This window comes from Filicampus tigris, chromosome 15 (genome assembly GCF_054856515.1).
Source record: "Filicampus tigris isolate MCC_2025a chromosome 15, RoL_Ftig_1.0, whole genome shotgun sequence".
In the NCBI taxonomy this organism is placed as follows: domain Eukaryota; kingdom Metazoa; phylum Chordata; class Actinopteri; order Syngnathiformes; family Syngnathidae; genus Filicampus; species Filicampus tigris.
Window position 1 is genome coordinate 12755078 of NC_141231.1, and position 15342 is coordinate 12770419.

The 15342-nt window shown below is 41.9% G+C and overlaps 1 protein-coding gene across 2 annotated transcripts; it reads right to left on the reverse strand.

The window, feature by feature from the left end:
• Window positions 1-335: 335 nt before the first annotated feature.
• Window positions 336-15294, reverse strand: sgsm1b (small G protein signaling modulator 1b). Of its 2 annotated transcripts, XM_086053808.1 has the most exons (25): window positions 15019-15293; window positions 14872-14915; window positions 12193-12268; window positions 10397-10559; window positions 9927-10079; window positions 9794-9861; window positions 9497-9639; window positions 9303-9434; window positions 8913-9037; window positions 8777-8844; window positions 8553-8716; window positions 8343-8472; window positions 7493-7619; window positions 7361-7425; window positions 7144-7289; window positions 6340-6468; window positions 6068-6244; window positions 5899-5967; window positions 3886-5004; window positions 3126-3250; window positions 2940-3022; window positions 2611-2720; window positions 2450-2546; window positions 2218-2385; window positions 336-1755 (listed from the first exon to the last, which is right to left on the reverse strand). In XM_086053808.1, the coding sequence occupies exons 1-25, from the start codon at window positions 15023-15025 to the stop codon at window positions 1667-1669; spliced, it is 3777 nt and encodes a 1258-aa protein (XP_085909934.1). In that variant the 5' UTR covers window positions 15026-15293; the 3' UTR covers window positions 336-1666. The 2 variants fall into 2 exon arrangements, with proteins under 2 accessions (XP_085909934.1, XP_085909933.1); XM_086053807.1 differs by lacking the exon at window positions 336-1755 and having other exon boundaries at window positions 1762-2385; window positions 15019-15294.
• Window positions 15295-15342: the final 48 nt, after the last annotated feature.

The window sequence follows — 15342 nt, forward strand, 5'->3', positions numbered from 1 at the left end:
AGGTTTGTCACAAAATAATGCAATGTCTTGGAATTGTAACTTTAATCATACTACTATATTATATTAACATGTTAAATTAGTAATTTCTGAAAATGGCAGCCATTATCACTGCTTTTAGGTCAATGTACCACTGAATAAGATAGTTTTCTAAAGTTCAGTTTTAGGTTCTATTCGCACTTTTTTGCCATCCGTGGGACATTCGTGAAGGGGGGGGGATTATTTTGCTCATCAAGTTGGTATTTTTCCATTAAAGGTTGACTCTCACCTGAAAGTATTTGATTAAAACATTCAATTGTCACAATGTGTCATCCCAACAAAACACAAGGGACGTGAAATGCAAAATAGAATATTTTAATTCACAATAAATAAATTCTAACAAGTAACATTTTTAAGACAGAAAAAAATAAAATTTGTCTTCAATGGAATATTTTTTCTGAGCTCCCTGTTCATGATCAGGTAAAGCCCATGTATAGACACTGTATTGCATTTAATAAATGTGCTAGCTTTAAAAAGGTACAATGGGTCTTACATTTATACAGCAAATTTGACAAAAGGAGCACAGCAGTCCACAACACTGGCGTGTTAGGAGGAACGAATGGCGACACAAGCAATGATTATGAAACATTGATGATGCCAAACAAGGCTTTGGAACTAATTGGCAGCCATCGAAATATTTTTGGAGCGCATTGATCATTTAGTCTAAGCTGCAATAATTATCTTGCAGTTTAGTATTAAATGCTTTGAAATAACTTTAATGGAGATTTCTGTTAAGTAATCTACTCCGATCCCCATGTGGACACCTGATTTCCATATCACATTTTACTTGGTTAAAAGCATGACATGAGCACAGTTAAATCCTTCAAAATGTAACTGCATGGCCACAAACCACTGAGAACCCACAGCTAAAATGTAAGAAGTTGACCTTAAAATCAAGATCACAGGGCCTTAAGTTATCACAGAAACATCTCAAAGAGCAGGTGAACAGCAAAATACGAAAATGGCATAATGTTAATGGAGGCTGTACAGGACAAAGTGAGCAGTCTCAAAATGATATGTCAAGGTTAATATCAATTGAAACTGTTCAAAGTGCAAATGAACACTAAAATGACAACTGTGGAATTATGTTTTTACAAACCAGCAGTACCTGCACAGAAAAAAACCCAAAATGAATGGTTTTAATAGAAAAAAGCTTTACTAAGAAAATTAAAAGCACCAAGGATCTTCTAAAAACTCAAGATGGGTGCCAACAATAGTTATTGACGGACACATCAGGAACCAATGGCGAACATCTTGGACACACCCAGCACTTGCCTTGCCCCTTTATTTTATTTTTTAAAAGTATCCTGATTAAAACCAACCAAGTGTCACGTGACATTAGAAATATATGACTTAAAATTAAACTTTGTATCCCTGAAAAAATGGAAACATTTAAGGCAAAATTAACATCCTGAAGCTGTTTCAACAAGGGTACATTCACTAGGTGAACATTAACACTTAAAAATCAATGTACTGGCCTTTACCGTCTCCCTCAGTATAGATGGGAGCAACTGAAAGTCTTCAGCTGACAATCAGGTTTCACCACTCAAGACCCTTACTGCATTTAACACTTTTTAAAATTGTGAATGATACTCACAAGTAAATGGCAAATGAACAACAAAGTCCAGAATCACTTGTTTTCTATGAGCGTCTGCACTTTGTGGACCAAGTCTCGAGCCATCGTCAGGACCTGCGGGATGTCATGTCGCTCAGCCATTTCTGAGAAGACAAGGGAGAAGTGAGTTTGGTGTAGTAAAAACCAAACAAAACATGGATTTTTATGCTAATACCCCAGGTCACTGCCCCACCTGACCCCAATGCATGTTTAGCTCTTGCAATATACAAAAGCTAATCTTCCTGTGGCCCATAAAAGTGAAAAACAAAATATAAGGAATAGTCAGTACTAATAAAAGAAACCATGATGAATGGTGAAAAAAACAAATACATTCAATACCACATGTATAGTTCCATTTCCTATTTCCATGTGGACTACTTGAAAGGGTTCTTTGTCCCCTACAGTATATTTTGTATGGCGATAACAGGTAGTTCATATACTGTAATCTTACAAACCACATACAAAATAATCTCACAATAACCTAGTTTGAGTCACACCTGTCATCCAATAGAATTTTCTCAGAATGTACCTACTTGCTGAACTCATTAGACCATGGTATACTTTACCATTGAAAAACTTGATTATGTCAGTAAAGTCCATGTTGTTCTCCAGAATGATGTCCCTGTACATTTCCACCAACGCAAGGGCGATGAAAAGCACAAAATGCTCTGAAGTGGTGAACGCCGCCGCCCAGATGGTCTCCCACACAGAGAAAACGTCATCGTACACCATTTCTAGATAGAAAAATGCTGGTTAGCTCAAGAAGGATAGCGTACAATGTTATGTTTATGCCTAAACCTCTTTTAAAGTCCAGTAAGAACCATCTGTAACAGAAGTAGAAGTGGGTGTAGTCGCCATTCTGCTGCATCAACTCAAACAGCTCAGAGTCCAGGATCTAGTGTGCAGAAAGAAATTAGCATAAACCTTGCATTTTTTTGACTTGCGTGAAATGTGCATACCTGAATGAGCGAGCGCATGTTGGCAAAGTGAGAATCCATGGCGCCCCCGTGAGGAAAGTTCTGGTTCATCCTTTTCATCAGTTCAGTGAAGCAGCTGAACGCTATCACCTCTATGAACATTAGTCCAACCAAATAAAACAGTTGTTCAAAAATTTAGCATGAAAAGAAATACTGATTCAAAAATGACAACTTTAATGAAATGAATGAAACGATTACCGGTAGCTTCAAAACAACAACCCTCTAACCTCCTACGACAATTGTGGCAGTGTTGCGTTACAGTGCATGACTTTCAACTAAATTCTCAGTGTAATAACTATGGAAACACTGACCATCGTCCAGTATAACCAGCAGCGGAGCCAGTATGTCGCACATGCCCTGGACGTAACCCGTGTCCAGGTGTTGCCACACGTAACTGCAAAACATCACACAGCCCAACAAGTAAAGAAGATCACATAGAATTCAAGTACAACTTCAAAAACTGTCCATTGTGACTAACTGTACCAGTCTTTGTTTACCTGCACATGATATTCCTCAGCTTGTCCAGGTTTTCTGAAGTGAAGTACCAGTATGTGCGGTCACATCGTCTGACATCTTTGTCAATGCGATGTAAGTTGATTAGGTACATGTCCATGGTTTCTTGCTGCCAACGGGATAAAAGAGGTCGGCAGGTTTCGTCTATTACTAAAGTAAGCGAAACCACGGTCTATAATACAGGACGCTGGGCCGCAATATACTTACCACAAGCAGTTTTTGATGGTCATAAAAAAATGGCCAGTTGGATGAAAAACTAAACAGTTCTAAGTTTGCGAGTTTGTGCAGAAGGTGCACCTGTTGTGAATGGCTTTTAATGTTTCAGAAAGGGTGTTTTGAAGAGAGAACTGAAGTCTCAAGATAGGTTTCATATAATCGCTGGCGTCGGGCCAAAACCTCGTAAGTCAGATTTGGGTGAATTTCCTGTTTTTTCCTAAATCTATACCGTTGTCCACACGCGTGGGTGTTATTTTTACACATTACAGCCCAATATAAAGTGTTGAAAAATGGTGTGCTCTCTTTCACGATGCAATGCTAACGGCTGAACAAACTTGGCATTTTTGGGGTCTCCTGAAAAAGGAGTATTTTGGAGGTACATGGCTTTGGCCTGTCGGCAGCGTTATGCGTGATAGGTTTTGTTCCACTCAGATCCGTGTTTTTCGTCTCCCATTTTTTGCAGTTGATCTTAAAATTGCATGACTTGCGGCTGCTCTGTATGTATTGTAAATAAGAGTTCAAACTTACAGAGTAGATTTGTTGAGTTGAGGAATCTTCCTGTTTGGGCTCTGCTAACATCTCAGCAGACTCAGGTGCAGAAAACTCATTTTGCGCATCAGGCTCATCTTCAGACAGCCCCAGGTCAGTGTCCTCAGGACTGGTGTTGCAGGCAGCATCCAGAGGAGGATCCAGGACAAGGTCCTCGTGTGCCAACTTAGCTCTCCGAGCCAGACACGCGGGCGGGGCCGCAAGGATTGTTAAGGGCCTGGTGTTCAGTTCCTCCACGTTTAGGCAGGCCACCCCGGCAGGAATGTCCTCCATCTCCAGGGCAGAGGGAGAGTCATCAGAATCCGGGGACTGCCAGGTATGGGACGATAGGGAAAGGCTCCCGCGGGATGCCGACTGGAGAGCATCAAGTACTTGCCTGACTGGTGAGTTTGAGATGCCAGACACAGTTCTGGCTTCAGATGACCCTGAATCTGCCGACTCAGCATTGTCTATCTCCAAGAGACAGGCAGTCAACAATTGCGAGCGCAGGCTGTCAAACGGTTCTGCTTTTTCAGAACTCCCTGGATCTCTTCCGATTGTTGCAGTTTTGTTTTTTTCTGACGAGTCATTTTCTTGATCTTGTCTATTTTGTGCTAGAAGAGTCTGTCCGAGTGGTGGAGCTTGGAAATACTCATTCTGAATCTCTCTTTCCAGCCTAATAACATTGGTATTGTCCGGTGGAGCTCTTGGGTCAGTGATTGCATTTGCAGTATTGGTCGTTTCAGTTTTCTCCTCAGCTTCTGAGGGCTCAATTATCCCAGCAGCTTCATTACTCTCCATCTTGTCACTCCTTAAGAGGCTTCCCTTTGTCACCGACTCAAGTACCTTGACCGTGTCTGGTAGTGATTCAGCTGGAGATTCCTCACTCAAGATGTCTGATGCCTTCACAGACTGCTGAGAGGATGCAGATACAATATCTGGCTCTGTTAAAGGAAGGTAGCTGTCGCACGCTGGTGGCGGTTTCAACACATCCTCACAGAATAGGTCGCTGGAGCCAGAGGGACCAACTGAGATGTCCTTGACTGGACTATTGTGCTCTGTTTGCTCTCCTTCAGGCCTCATCTCAACGGGCTCCATAGTATCAACTGATGCAAACACCTAATGAACAGAAGAAAGGTGAGTGACCAAAGAAAAGCAAATGCTAATTGAACAAAGCAACTCATCAATTCCAGACTATTGTTGAAAATATGCATCATATACTTATAGCTACAACATAAGGGCTCATCGGTGCTCAGGGTACAAACTTACAGAGCTGGGCACTTGACCCTTTTTTGCCCATCCGCCTGCAACCCTCCACCCTTGACCTGGGTACCCTTCCGGCCGCGACCCCCCGGCCAAATTCATACACATTGTCGGCCCTGCACCGTTCTATGAAGCCCAACTAGTTTAAACACGGCATTCTGATTAAAATTGCATTTGTGGAATATGAGTTAAGCATTAAAATCCACCCGTTTTTGTCTGTCTCACGGAGCGGCCATTTTGCCACTTGTTGACTGGAAATGACATCACAGTTTCTCAGGTAATGACCAATCATGACTCACCTTCAGAAAACAGGTGATTGGCCGTTACCTGAGCACTGAGCAACTGTGATGTCATTTTCAGTTGACAGAAAGTGGCAAAATGGTTGTCCCCTGAGATGGCTAACAACAAGTGGATTTTGCTGCATAACTCCTATTCCACAAACACCATATTAATCAAAATGTCGCATTTCAACTAGTGATGGCGCAGAGAACATATTGTAAAGAATTATTTGGTGTTGACTTCCCCTTTCTCAATATGCAGTGTAGCTAAACTGACCTAATGGCTTGAATACAAATATCAAGTCTTTGGAGTGCCTGCTCACCCAATCAAGTGTGAAATTAAACGTTTTCCTAGCTGGCCAATTCTGAAAATGGCTGCAGTAATGTTGGACGCACAGATGAGCAAATAAGTCTTAAATGTAGCTTCCTGAAACTGACGCAGCCTTGTTAAGGTACTGCATTTGAATCTTACCAGTGCACTACTACTGGAGTCACTCTGTGACCGGGTGTTCTGCGGCTCTGAGCTGCTGCATAGCGATGACTGGAGTGATAAGACAAAAAAAAAAGCAGAACTACATGTCAGAAAACTACGAAGGCCACTGTAGTTCCCCTTTTCCACATTACGCCATTAGTCAACTTACATCTGTGCTAATGGTAGAGTCCTGCTCCATCACTGGCGTTCGCTCAACACTGGTGCCAGACAAACACCTGGCGAGGGCCTCTGCATGTTTCTCCCGCTCCCTCTGCTGCACGATGGCCTCGCAGCCTCGCCACTCCTTCATGGTCTGCTCGTACATGAGGCGCATCTGCTCATCAATCTGAACCACAGACAAAGAATGTTTTTAAAAAATATAAATTCAACACAGCGTCAACAACATTGTGAAAGCTAAAAAAAAAAAGGAGGTACAATTACCTCCACCCTGCATTTCTCAGTCATTGTGAACCGGTAGTGTCCCAACAGGAAGGGCCAGACTTCCTTGCGCAATGAAGGTGCCACACCTCCAAAATAGACCAGCCTGTGTATCTCAAGCTCCTCGTAGGCCTGAAAATTGGTTTGCGGTTTATTCAACTGAAAGAAGTGACTAACTGAAAATTGTGTGCAGTCATTAAAGCGGGGTACACGTATAGCGTCGATTGGGCCAAATTCCAGAGGTTTCCCTCCCTTGCCAACAAGGTCAGAAAAGGCCAGACAATTTGAAATATGTTCCTCAGCGATTATCTGGTGATGTGGGGTGTGCTGAGTGATTTTTTTATTTTTTTATTTCCCCCTCCCTGACAGTCAAGCCTAAATGTCCGAGCTGTTCAGTTTTTCAAAATAAATTTGTGTGTGTGTGCGCTCAGCACTAAGTTGAGCTGAGCCCCTCATTGACGTGAAACCGATGTTCCCGGATGCAAATAAAATGAGGTGCTGGGTGTGTTGAATGTTTGTATAAAACGTCTCCAGGCGATCATCATAAGTGTTTACAACCACTATGACGTTACCAGATAAGCTAGCAATTAGCCTAGCTTCTGTTAGCATTTTCTGCCCAGTTACACCATGCTGCCCTTCCAGGTTAACCTTGAAACAAGAAACATTGGTTACTGGGAGGAAATATGGTTGTGTGCTGTGCTCTTGATCATCTTGAATACACAAACTATGCAGATTTCTTCATGTGAGGTGTCTCACAAAAAACTGTCCACGTGTAGCCCCCTTTACCCATTTCTGTGCAACTCTTACAGAGCTGTCCTGGAGAAACTTGGACCAGACGTCAGCAGAGAGACCTCCCTGTGCATCCGAGGGCACATCAGGGAAGACTATAGTGGTGTTGACCAGAGCAGAGAGGTGGGTGCGAACTGTGGACAGGTGACGGCAGTACGCCAGCCCTGGAGTGGAAAAAGAACTAGTCAGAGAACTGTAGTATTCAATGAAAGACTGGAGTGGAATATGCACTCACATCCATAGAATGCACGGGAGATGATCTGGTACTTCATGGTGTCACAGAGGAGCTTCAGAGGAGCTCTAGGAAAGTAAATGTAATGAAATCCACTATAAGATCTGTACATGGATAAGGAGACACTGGTCATACCTTTCCTGACTGCAGCCACTCGGCAGGGAGCTATCAGACGATCCAGTCTGAGAGCAGGAAGAGCCAGAGGAATTCCTGGGTGTCGGCTGCCACATGTTCATACCCTGGTCCATCAGCTCTAAAGGCACTGCACAGAACGACAGACCCCCACCATCATTTCATGACTAGACAGTTGTCTATAGATTTCATGCCAAAAGCTATAAGCTGCTCATAATTAAGCATCCATCTGTCTCGCGTGTGTGGTTCAAATTTAGTCCAACAAAACCTCTTGGACAGATTTCTTTGTTGGGTCATTTTATTTCCATTTTCAGGGGTCCTTCAATTACCACTTCAAACCAAAATGTAATTCCTATGTCTTTTCAGGCATGGCTCCTTGAGAGCTTTGAGTTTCTACTCATGGCTGTGAATATTCTCATTCATCCAGATCATTTTTGTCATCAGTTTGAATACCGGCAGACTTCCTGCTAGAGCTGTGCGGTACAACATAAATACTATATGAAACGTCTCACGATATAATCCTCAATCGTCTATATCCTTATATTTACCTTGCCACCATCATGCAATTTTAGGAAAAATATCATATATTATCAATATCATATAGCATCAATACCATATATAATCAGGATATAAAATTATCCATATCGCAGCGCTCTACTTGCTGCCTCTCCAAGACTGTCCTAACAAATTTTGCGTTACTTAGTAAAACTGGTTTTGCAGGCTGATTTTTTTTATTTTTTATTCCTTATCATTATTTTTAAATCCAATGGGGGGCACCACCAACCCTACTTTTATGATTCTCGCAACAGTAGGCGGTGCCCACTGCACCACATGATTGAGTCTGGACACTTACTGAACTCCATCTGATTGCCAGGAAAGAGGATCCGAAACACGTAATCTGTTGCCTCGTCATCCTCTTTATCAGACACCGAGTCGCATGAGCTATGCGGGCTCCTCCTGCGCAATTTGGGGAAAACCTTTCCCTATGTATGAAAACAAAAAAACCTTTCATCCATGCCAACTCCAGTACATGACATCCAAGAAGTAGTCACTAAATGCGGACCTTTCCTCTCTGATTCCAAAGTGGTGGCTCCAGCTGGCCATGAGGAAGAAGGCCCGTCTCCAGGCATGTGAGAAACTGGAGCAGGTGGCCCCCTTTGGGGAAGTGCAAAGGGGGCCTCTGGATGCCATCCTGGCTCACTAACACCAGGGTTCCACCACTGTTCACTGGAAAGCAAGGTTTCAAAGTTGATTGCAATTAACCTTACAGCCTCAGAATTAAATTACCTTGCTGGTGACAGTGGAGATATACGATCTCTTCCAAGCGAATCGTCATGGCATAATCCCAGTAGACACTGTGGGTGAAAAACCCACAATATTGTAAACATGTTTGTCCATTAGACCAACTCACTGTTAGCCTTACCTCTTCTCAGAATCCAGTTCCCCCACATTGCCATTCATTAGCTGATTGGGCGTCCATTTGAGTGTCATCAGCTCTCCTGTTTGATGCAGTGAGAGGTAGCCCGGGATGGCCTCCATGTCATCCCGCTGGAGATGCACGGTAACAACATGCAGGTCAAATAATGTGCCATCATTCGGTACAACTGTCCAGAAGGCAATGTTTGATAGATCCCTCGTGCTGGTTCTCATGAGGTTGTGCGTTATATAAAGTGATCAAGGCTGGAAAAGCGATGTTCAAGTGAAAAATCGGAAATTACTTGGCCCACCCCAAGCGGCATAATTTGTATATGCTTCATGAGGGTGTCATAATCGGACCTTTTTCAAACCAAAAAAAACCTTGGATCTGACATACCGGCTGCACCAGGACGTTGTTCTTGCCAAACAGCAGCGTGGCTCTGGAGTTCTGGTGCAGTGATTCCACATACTCTCTCGCCCACACCAGGGGGCGATCGTCCATGCTGCCACTGGACTGCCTCTTTTGAATCTACTCGAGGACAAAAAGGAGGATTAGACGCTTAAATGTCTCTCACTCAATGACTAACTAACCAGGGCAGGCCTCCTAGAGGGAGAGTCCTGTCGGCAGTGGCCACTGTGGATGCGGTGCCTCTGCACGAGCTCGTCAGCTGATGGATCGGTCCAGAAATGGTCGGCGGTCTTGACTTGGGTGTACTCCAAAGCACAGGGACCGACTGAAAGGCAAGGTGAAAGAACTTTTCACAAAAGCTATGCTCAAACCAAGAAAATGTCTTGCAAAGTTGGCAGTATTGTGATTGTATCCATTGCACCAATCTAACATTATGAACATGCCAAGTAGTAAAAGGCTATACCGCTAACTACCATTACCCAATAGTGATGCAAGAATTTGTCCATCCACAGGATCCATCAGCATGGCTTCTTTCTCATAAAAGGTACTACAGGAAGAAATAAAACATATAGATCATTTAGTATAATGTATACTGTATTTTAGAAACTATACCTGGAGTTCTCCACTAAATACAGGATGATTTTGTCCAGGAGTTTCTCCAGCAGAGCCGTTCGAATCCACAGGTGTTTGAGGGCCTGAGGCGGAAGGTTGTTGAGCTTGGACTGTCGACTGCGCTCGTTGCCCTGTGAGGAATTGTTCTGTTTGCTGGAAGACAGGTGACGATACCAGATCCAATTAAAATCTTTGTAAATCATTACAAAGGACATTGATGTCATTTTCAGTCGACAGAAGTGACAAAATGGCCACCCCCAGAGATGGCTAAAAACGGGTGGATTAACTCTTATTCCACAAACGCAATATTTTCAAAATGCTTTGTTTCAACTAGTAGGCCTGCATGGAACATATTCTTGAAAAAAAATGTTTTGGTTGACTTCCACTTTATGAAAAAAAAAAAAAAAAATTTTTTACCTTACCTAAAAAAATCTTATCGCACCTAAATTAACAAGTATGGCCCCCAGCACCTGTTTTCTATAAGCTGCTCCAGCTCTTGGACCTTGTGGCACAGTTGCTCTGCGGGCATGAAGCTTTTGGCCACTTTCATGAAAAGCGCTGCCACCTTGTTGCTGCAAAGCAGTCCCGCGATACGCCGCTTCAGTCCATGCAGCACACACGCCTCCACTACAGCTGCGTACACACACACGTTCAAAGACAATTTTATCAATACAGTGGTTCCTTGACATAGGATTGCCCCAGTTGTAAGTTACGAGCTGTCACTTTGTTTTGTGTAGAGAAAAAAAAAAAAAAAGAGGAGCAATTACCGGTACTGCAATGCCCTCTCATGTGGGCAAGGAGAACATATGAAATGAGAAGCCTCGAAAGAACGGCAGCCCGCTCTCACAAGGCCTGACATATTTTACTGATTTAAAAATTTGAAACAAACTTGTCGACCACCGGTGGGCTAGGGGGCTCTTAGAAAGTCTTACCATTCCCTACCCCCTATATTGACACCCATGACAGTAATTACACTTAACACTAGTTTATTTCTTTACACTCAATATTATACAGAGACGTTTTTCTTGATTAAAACAAGGCTGAAACTGATTCATGATATTTGGATGTGGAGATTTTATTTCATACACCCTTGAAGCTGCTGGGTTATGAGTAACCCAATATGTGTTTTTTTTTTTTTTTTTGCCCCAGCAGTTTTCAAGGGGTATACAAATGAATTAACTCATTCACTGCCTGACATTTTCAGACCCTCTTTTACCCTAACATTTAAAAAAAAAAATATATATATATATAAATAAATTCCTGGGATTGAATGGCTGGACTGTGAAAAGACAAGTAAATTCGTCAATGGCAGCGAATGAGTTAAAAGCTTGGTCATGGAGCAAACAATTCCGAAGTCAAGGTACCACAGTATTTGATGGTTTACATCTCATACCGTACATGCAATGTGATTTCATAACTATGTCAAAAATGGAAGAAGAAAAAAAACGTGTGAAAGGTAAGCACAGGTGGCACAATGGACCAAAACACTGTTGCTAGGATATGAGGGATGTGATTCACACACAAACACACACCTCACTCTTGGTTAGCATCAACACCTCCGACGGGTGTTATCTGACTATTATACAAAATTCTTATCTAGCCACCTTTGGCAAATGCACCATGGTTACTTAAGGGAGAATAGCTTGCACCACTGCATATGCAAAAGAGCTTGTAAGCCATTTAATGCGTGTGTACAAGCAGAGCTATTTTAATTAATTGTCCAAGCGCAATTAATTACACATTCAACCTAATAGAAAATTCCTGAGGGGCGTAGGAGCTTGCCGAGTGTGCATATTCTGTAATAGTGACAGGATATAATTGCTCTGCCTTTATTAATTGATGAACAAAAATCTTGGCAATTTAGACTCACCCATCTGCCTAGGATACTTGCTTCTTTATAGGGCTCATTTGGATAAAATTATGTAGGAGTTTACAAGTATGTCCCAAAATTGCCTACCAATTTCCTGTTCAATTTGGGGCATGGGTCATTGAGTCTTTTTCATGCGCCGTTATAATAGACATGCCCACCAAATTTTTGATCGATTAATGAAACTGGCTAATTTATTTTTGAACTTTGCGAAGCAATTGAAAATATCCCATCTATCGAGAATACTAATTGGGGTCCTTAAAATAAATTTTCAGACACATACACTTGCAAAAATGTGTGCAATTTCAGGGCCTGTTGAGCCCCGCCTGCCCCCAAAAGGAAATTAATTTGACAGAACAATAGCAACGTAATTCCCCCCCAAAATGTGAATTTTTCTACCGCAGAATGAAACGATGTGGCTGCTGTCGGCGTGCACAAATTTCCTCGTCACCGCCTCCTCCATGATCTGTTTCACCTGTGGGACAGAAACATCAGTGTTCATTTATGGTCGAAACGACCCTTGTGAGGATAAGCAGTTTGGATAATGGATGGATGGACAACAGGCAGGGATGGCGCTACACCGGGGCTTGGGGGTTCTATAGTCCCATCAGAAATCAATTTAGCCCCAATTAAACTCCTTAAGCATTTTATTTTCTATCCTAAATATAAATGATTTTCTCAGACGCCCTATACTGTATGTATCGGTAAAGCACCCTTTTAGTCAGGGGAGAGAGAAAAAATAATCCTGAAGCCGTGCCTGACAACAGCCACTGCTGCTCCATGAAAACATGCACTTATGTTTTCCAGTCCACAGTGTTAACATTGTCTTCAATGTGGAGAAAAGAATAAGTGACATTATTCTGACCTTGACAAGCTCCACGGATTATGGCCACAGTGTTTTCATGCAACAAGTTGGATGATTGTGCTGTGAAAATTCCTAATAGAGCCCTCAAAAGGCAAAGCATCCAGCGTGACCAAGTGCTATTTTGTCATTTTAAAAATGGACTTTTTAAACAAATCGAACAAAAAAAGGCATGGATTCAACGTTACATATTTGCTTAAATGCCACTGCTACTGTGAAACTAAATAAAACAAATTCACCTGCATTTAATACAACCAGACAATTTAAGGCCCACTTCATGCTTACAATGGAAAACGCTGTTGACATGCTAACAATTAGCATTGATAGTTGCCATCCAGGAACCCTTGAAGCAATGGAAATTGAACACAAAGGGTGGACCAACACATGAAAACAATACTCACAGTTATCTATCCACTGTGAAACATGACTAATAGTAGAGCATCTTAAAGTACTTCTAGTAGCAGTACAAGTACTATTCTTCATTTTGGTCTGCATGACTTGTTATATTGCCTCCCAGCAGGCAAGGCGGGCACACCAGAAGGCGCAGCACAATTAATTGCAGCATAAAATACAGTAATGATGCACAAACTGCTAAATTCTTTTATTTACGTTTATTGCAACCTGGGCCCTCTCCTATGCACTCTCCTCTTTAGTTCACTTCACAGGTTTTCAATAGGGTTGAGGTCTGGGGACTGAGATGGCCATGGGAGGAGCTTGATTCCGTGTCTGGTGAACTATTTCTACAATTTTCAGTATGACAGTATGCTTCTGCAATAAAAATAGATTTTTTAAAGACCTAGGGTGCCTATAACTTTGAATGGCACTGTATACACAAATACACAAATTTTGGCTATTCGCGGGTTGGTACCTGTACCAATGGAGTCTGCTGTGGGGTTGAGCAATTAAATTTTGCCAAGGGGCCACATAAGGAACGGAATGCTTGCCGAGGGCCAAATCAACATGCTAACCTCAACTATAAATATTATAGACAACGATATTATTTTAAATTTCTTTAGATATCATACTGTTTAAATAAATTGCTACATGTGTAAATATGGTATAGTATTGTTATATTAACGAACATTTTTCACATGAAATGATAAGTGGTCAATAAAATGATATAATTCATTTTGTGCAACAAACACCAAGTCATATTAAGCATTCTTAGTCAGGACTCACAAAAAAGTGGTAAATATTCATTTTTCGAGTGTTTTTTTAATTTTAATTTTTGGAAAAGCATTTGCTGGAGGAGTCAGAAAAGTCGCCAAATACAGCAAACGTCACCAAGTTCACAAAACTGCAGACGAGTTGTAGCTCTTGCTTGCTACCTCACTTGTACAATCGTCATCACATGTACACATAAAATAAAAAGCACAACTTTGAAAATAAAAACATCGCATATTTTATGTTTTACTTTGACTTCATGGTCACTTTAAGGGCCGGTCAGAGACTGTGGGCAGGCCGGATGTGGCCCCCGGACCATACTTTTCGTAGGCCTCGTATATTATATATAGTACATTTTGTAGCTGTTGGTAGCATTAGTGTACATAGTTTTATAAAATACATAAGTACTACATAAGTACTTACATACATACATACATAAGTAATACATAAGCATGATCGTGTTTGGTATTCTGACCATTTTTCCATCTTCTGTAAACAAATTCTCTCAATGACAGTGTTATTACAGTAGTTTGTTTGATAGAATTGAAAAGAGAACATACCTAGAAATTACAAATTTGAAGCAAAATTGAATTTCAAGATTTCTTGATTTTTTTTTTTTTTCCAACCCAGAGCAGTATATTCATAAAATGCAATAAAATAGCCCCTCCTCGTGCGTATGTTTGAGATGCAATGAGTCACAGGTGAGGGGGAAGTACCGTGCTTTCTCACTTGGGAATAAAAAAAAAAGAAAAGAAAACAGCCATGTTTCCCCTCTCTCTACGGGGAATCAATACTGAGAGGTACTGTCTGCTGTCGTTTCAGTGCAAAACAGATTGAAAACAGAAAAGCCACAATAATTTACACCGCAATGGAGGGGACATGGAAAATGTTGTGCGCGTGTGTGCGTGCATGCGTGCATCATCAGCACCGTCGTCATCACCAGCATCATCACCATCATCATGGCTATATACAGTGTGCATTCTTTTTTAGCTTCTACGCCGATTTCTGCGATAATAAAACGCAAAAATAGGGACAATAGAAACACAACGCACCTCTTTCTTTACACTGCGCAGCAATTTCTGACGAGTCTCCTCTTCTGTCACGACAGACAAACACAATCAATACTGCATGTGTGCATTTAAGCAATGAACATCTCGATGCGTGATAAGAAGGATGATAATAATAATAATAAGGCTTACCTCCCATGGCTGCAGGTTGCGCGCACGGCAACTGCTTTCTCGGAGGTCAACAACACTCGCCCAAAAAAAAATTATAAATAAAAAAAGCGTACGCCGTGTTCCCTGCGACTAAATTAGACCTATGTGCTACCTCTCCGTCGACCAACACCCCTTTAAAGACACAGTAGCCCCCCGATAAGCGGTCGTGCGGCTTTTAGGGGTGAGGGGGTGGAGCTTACAGTTCAATTGTTTGGCTACTTGCGTGTTTTTGGAGCGCGCACGCGTTGGACGTTAACAAGATGTTGGTGCCGCCTCATTAAGCAAAGTCGTTGCAATTATCCTAAT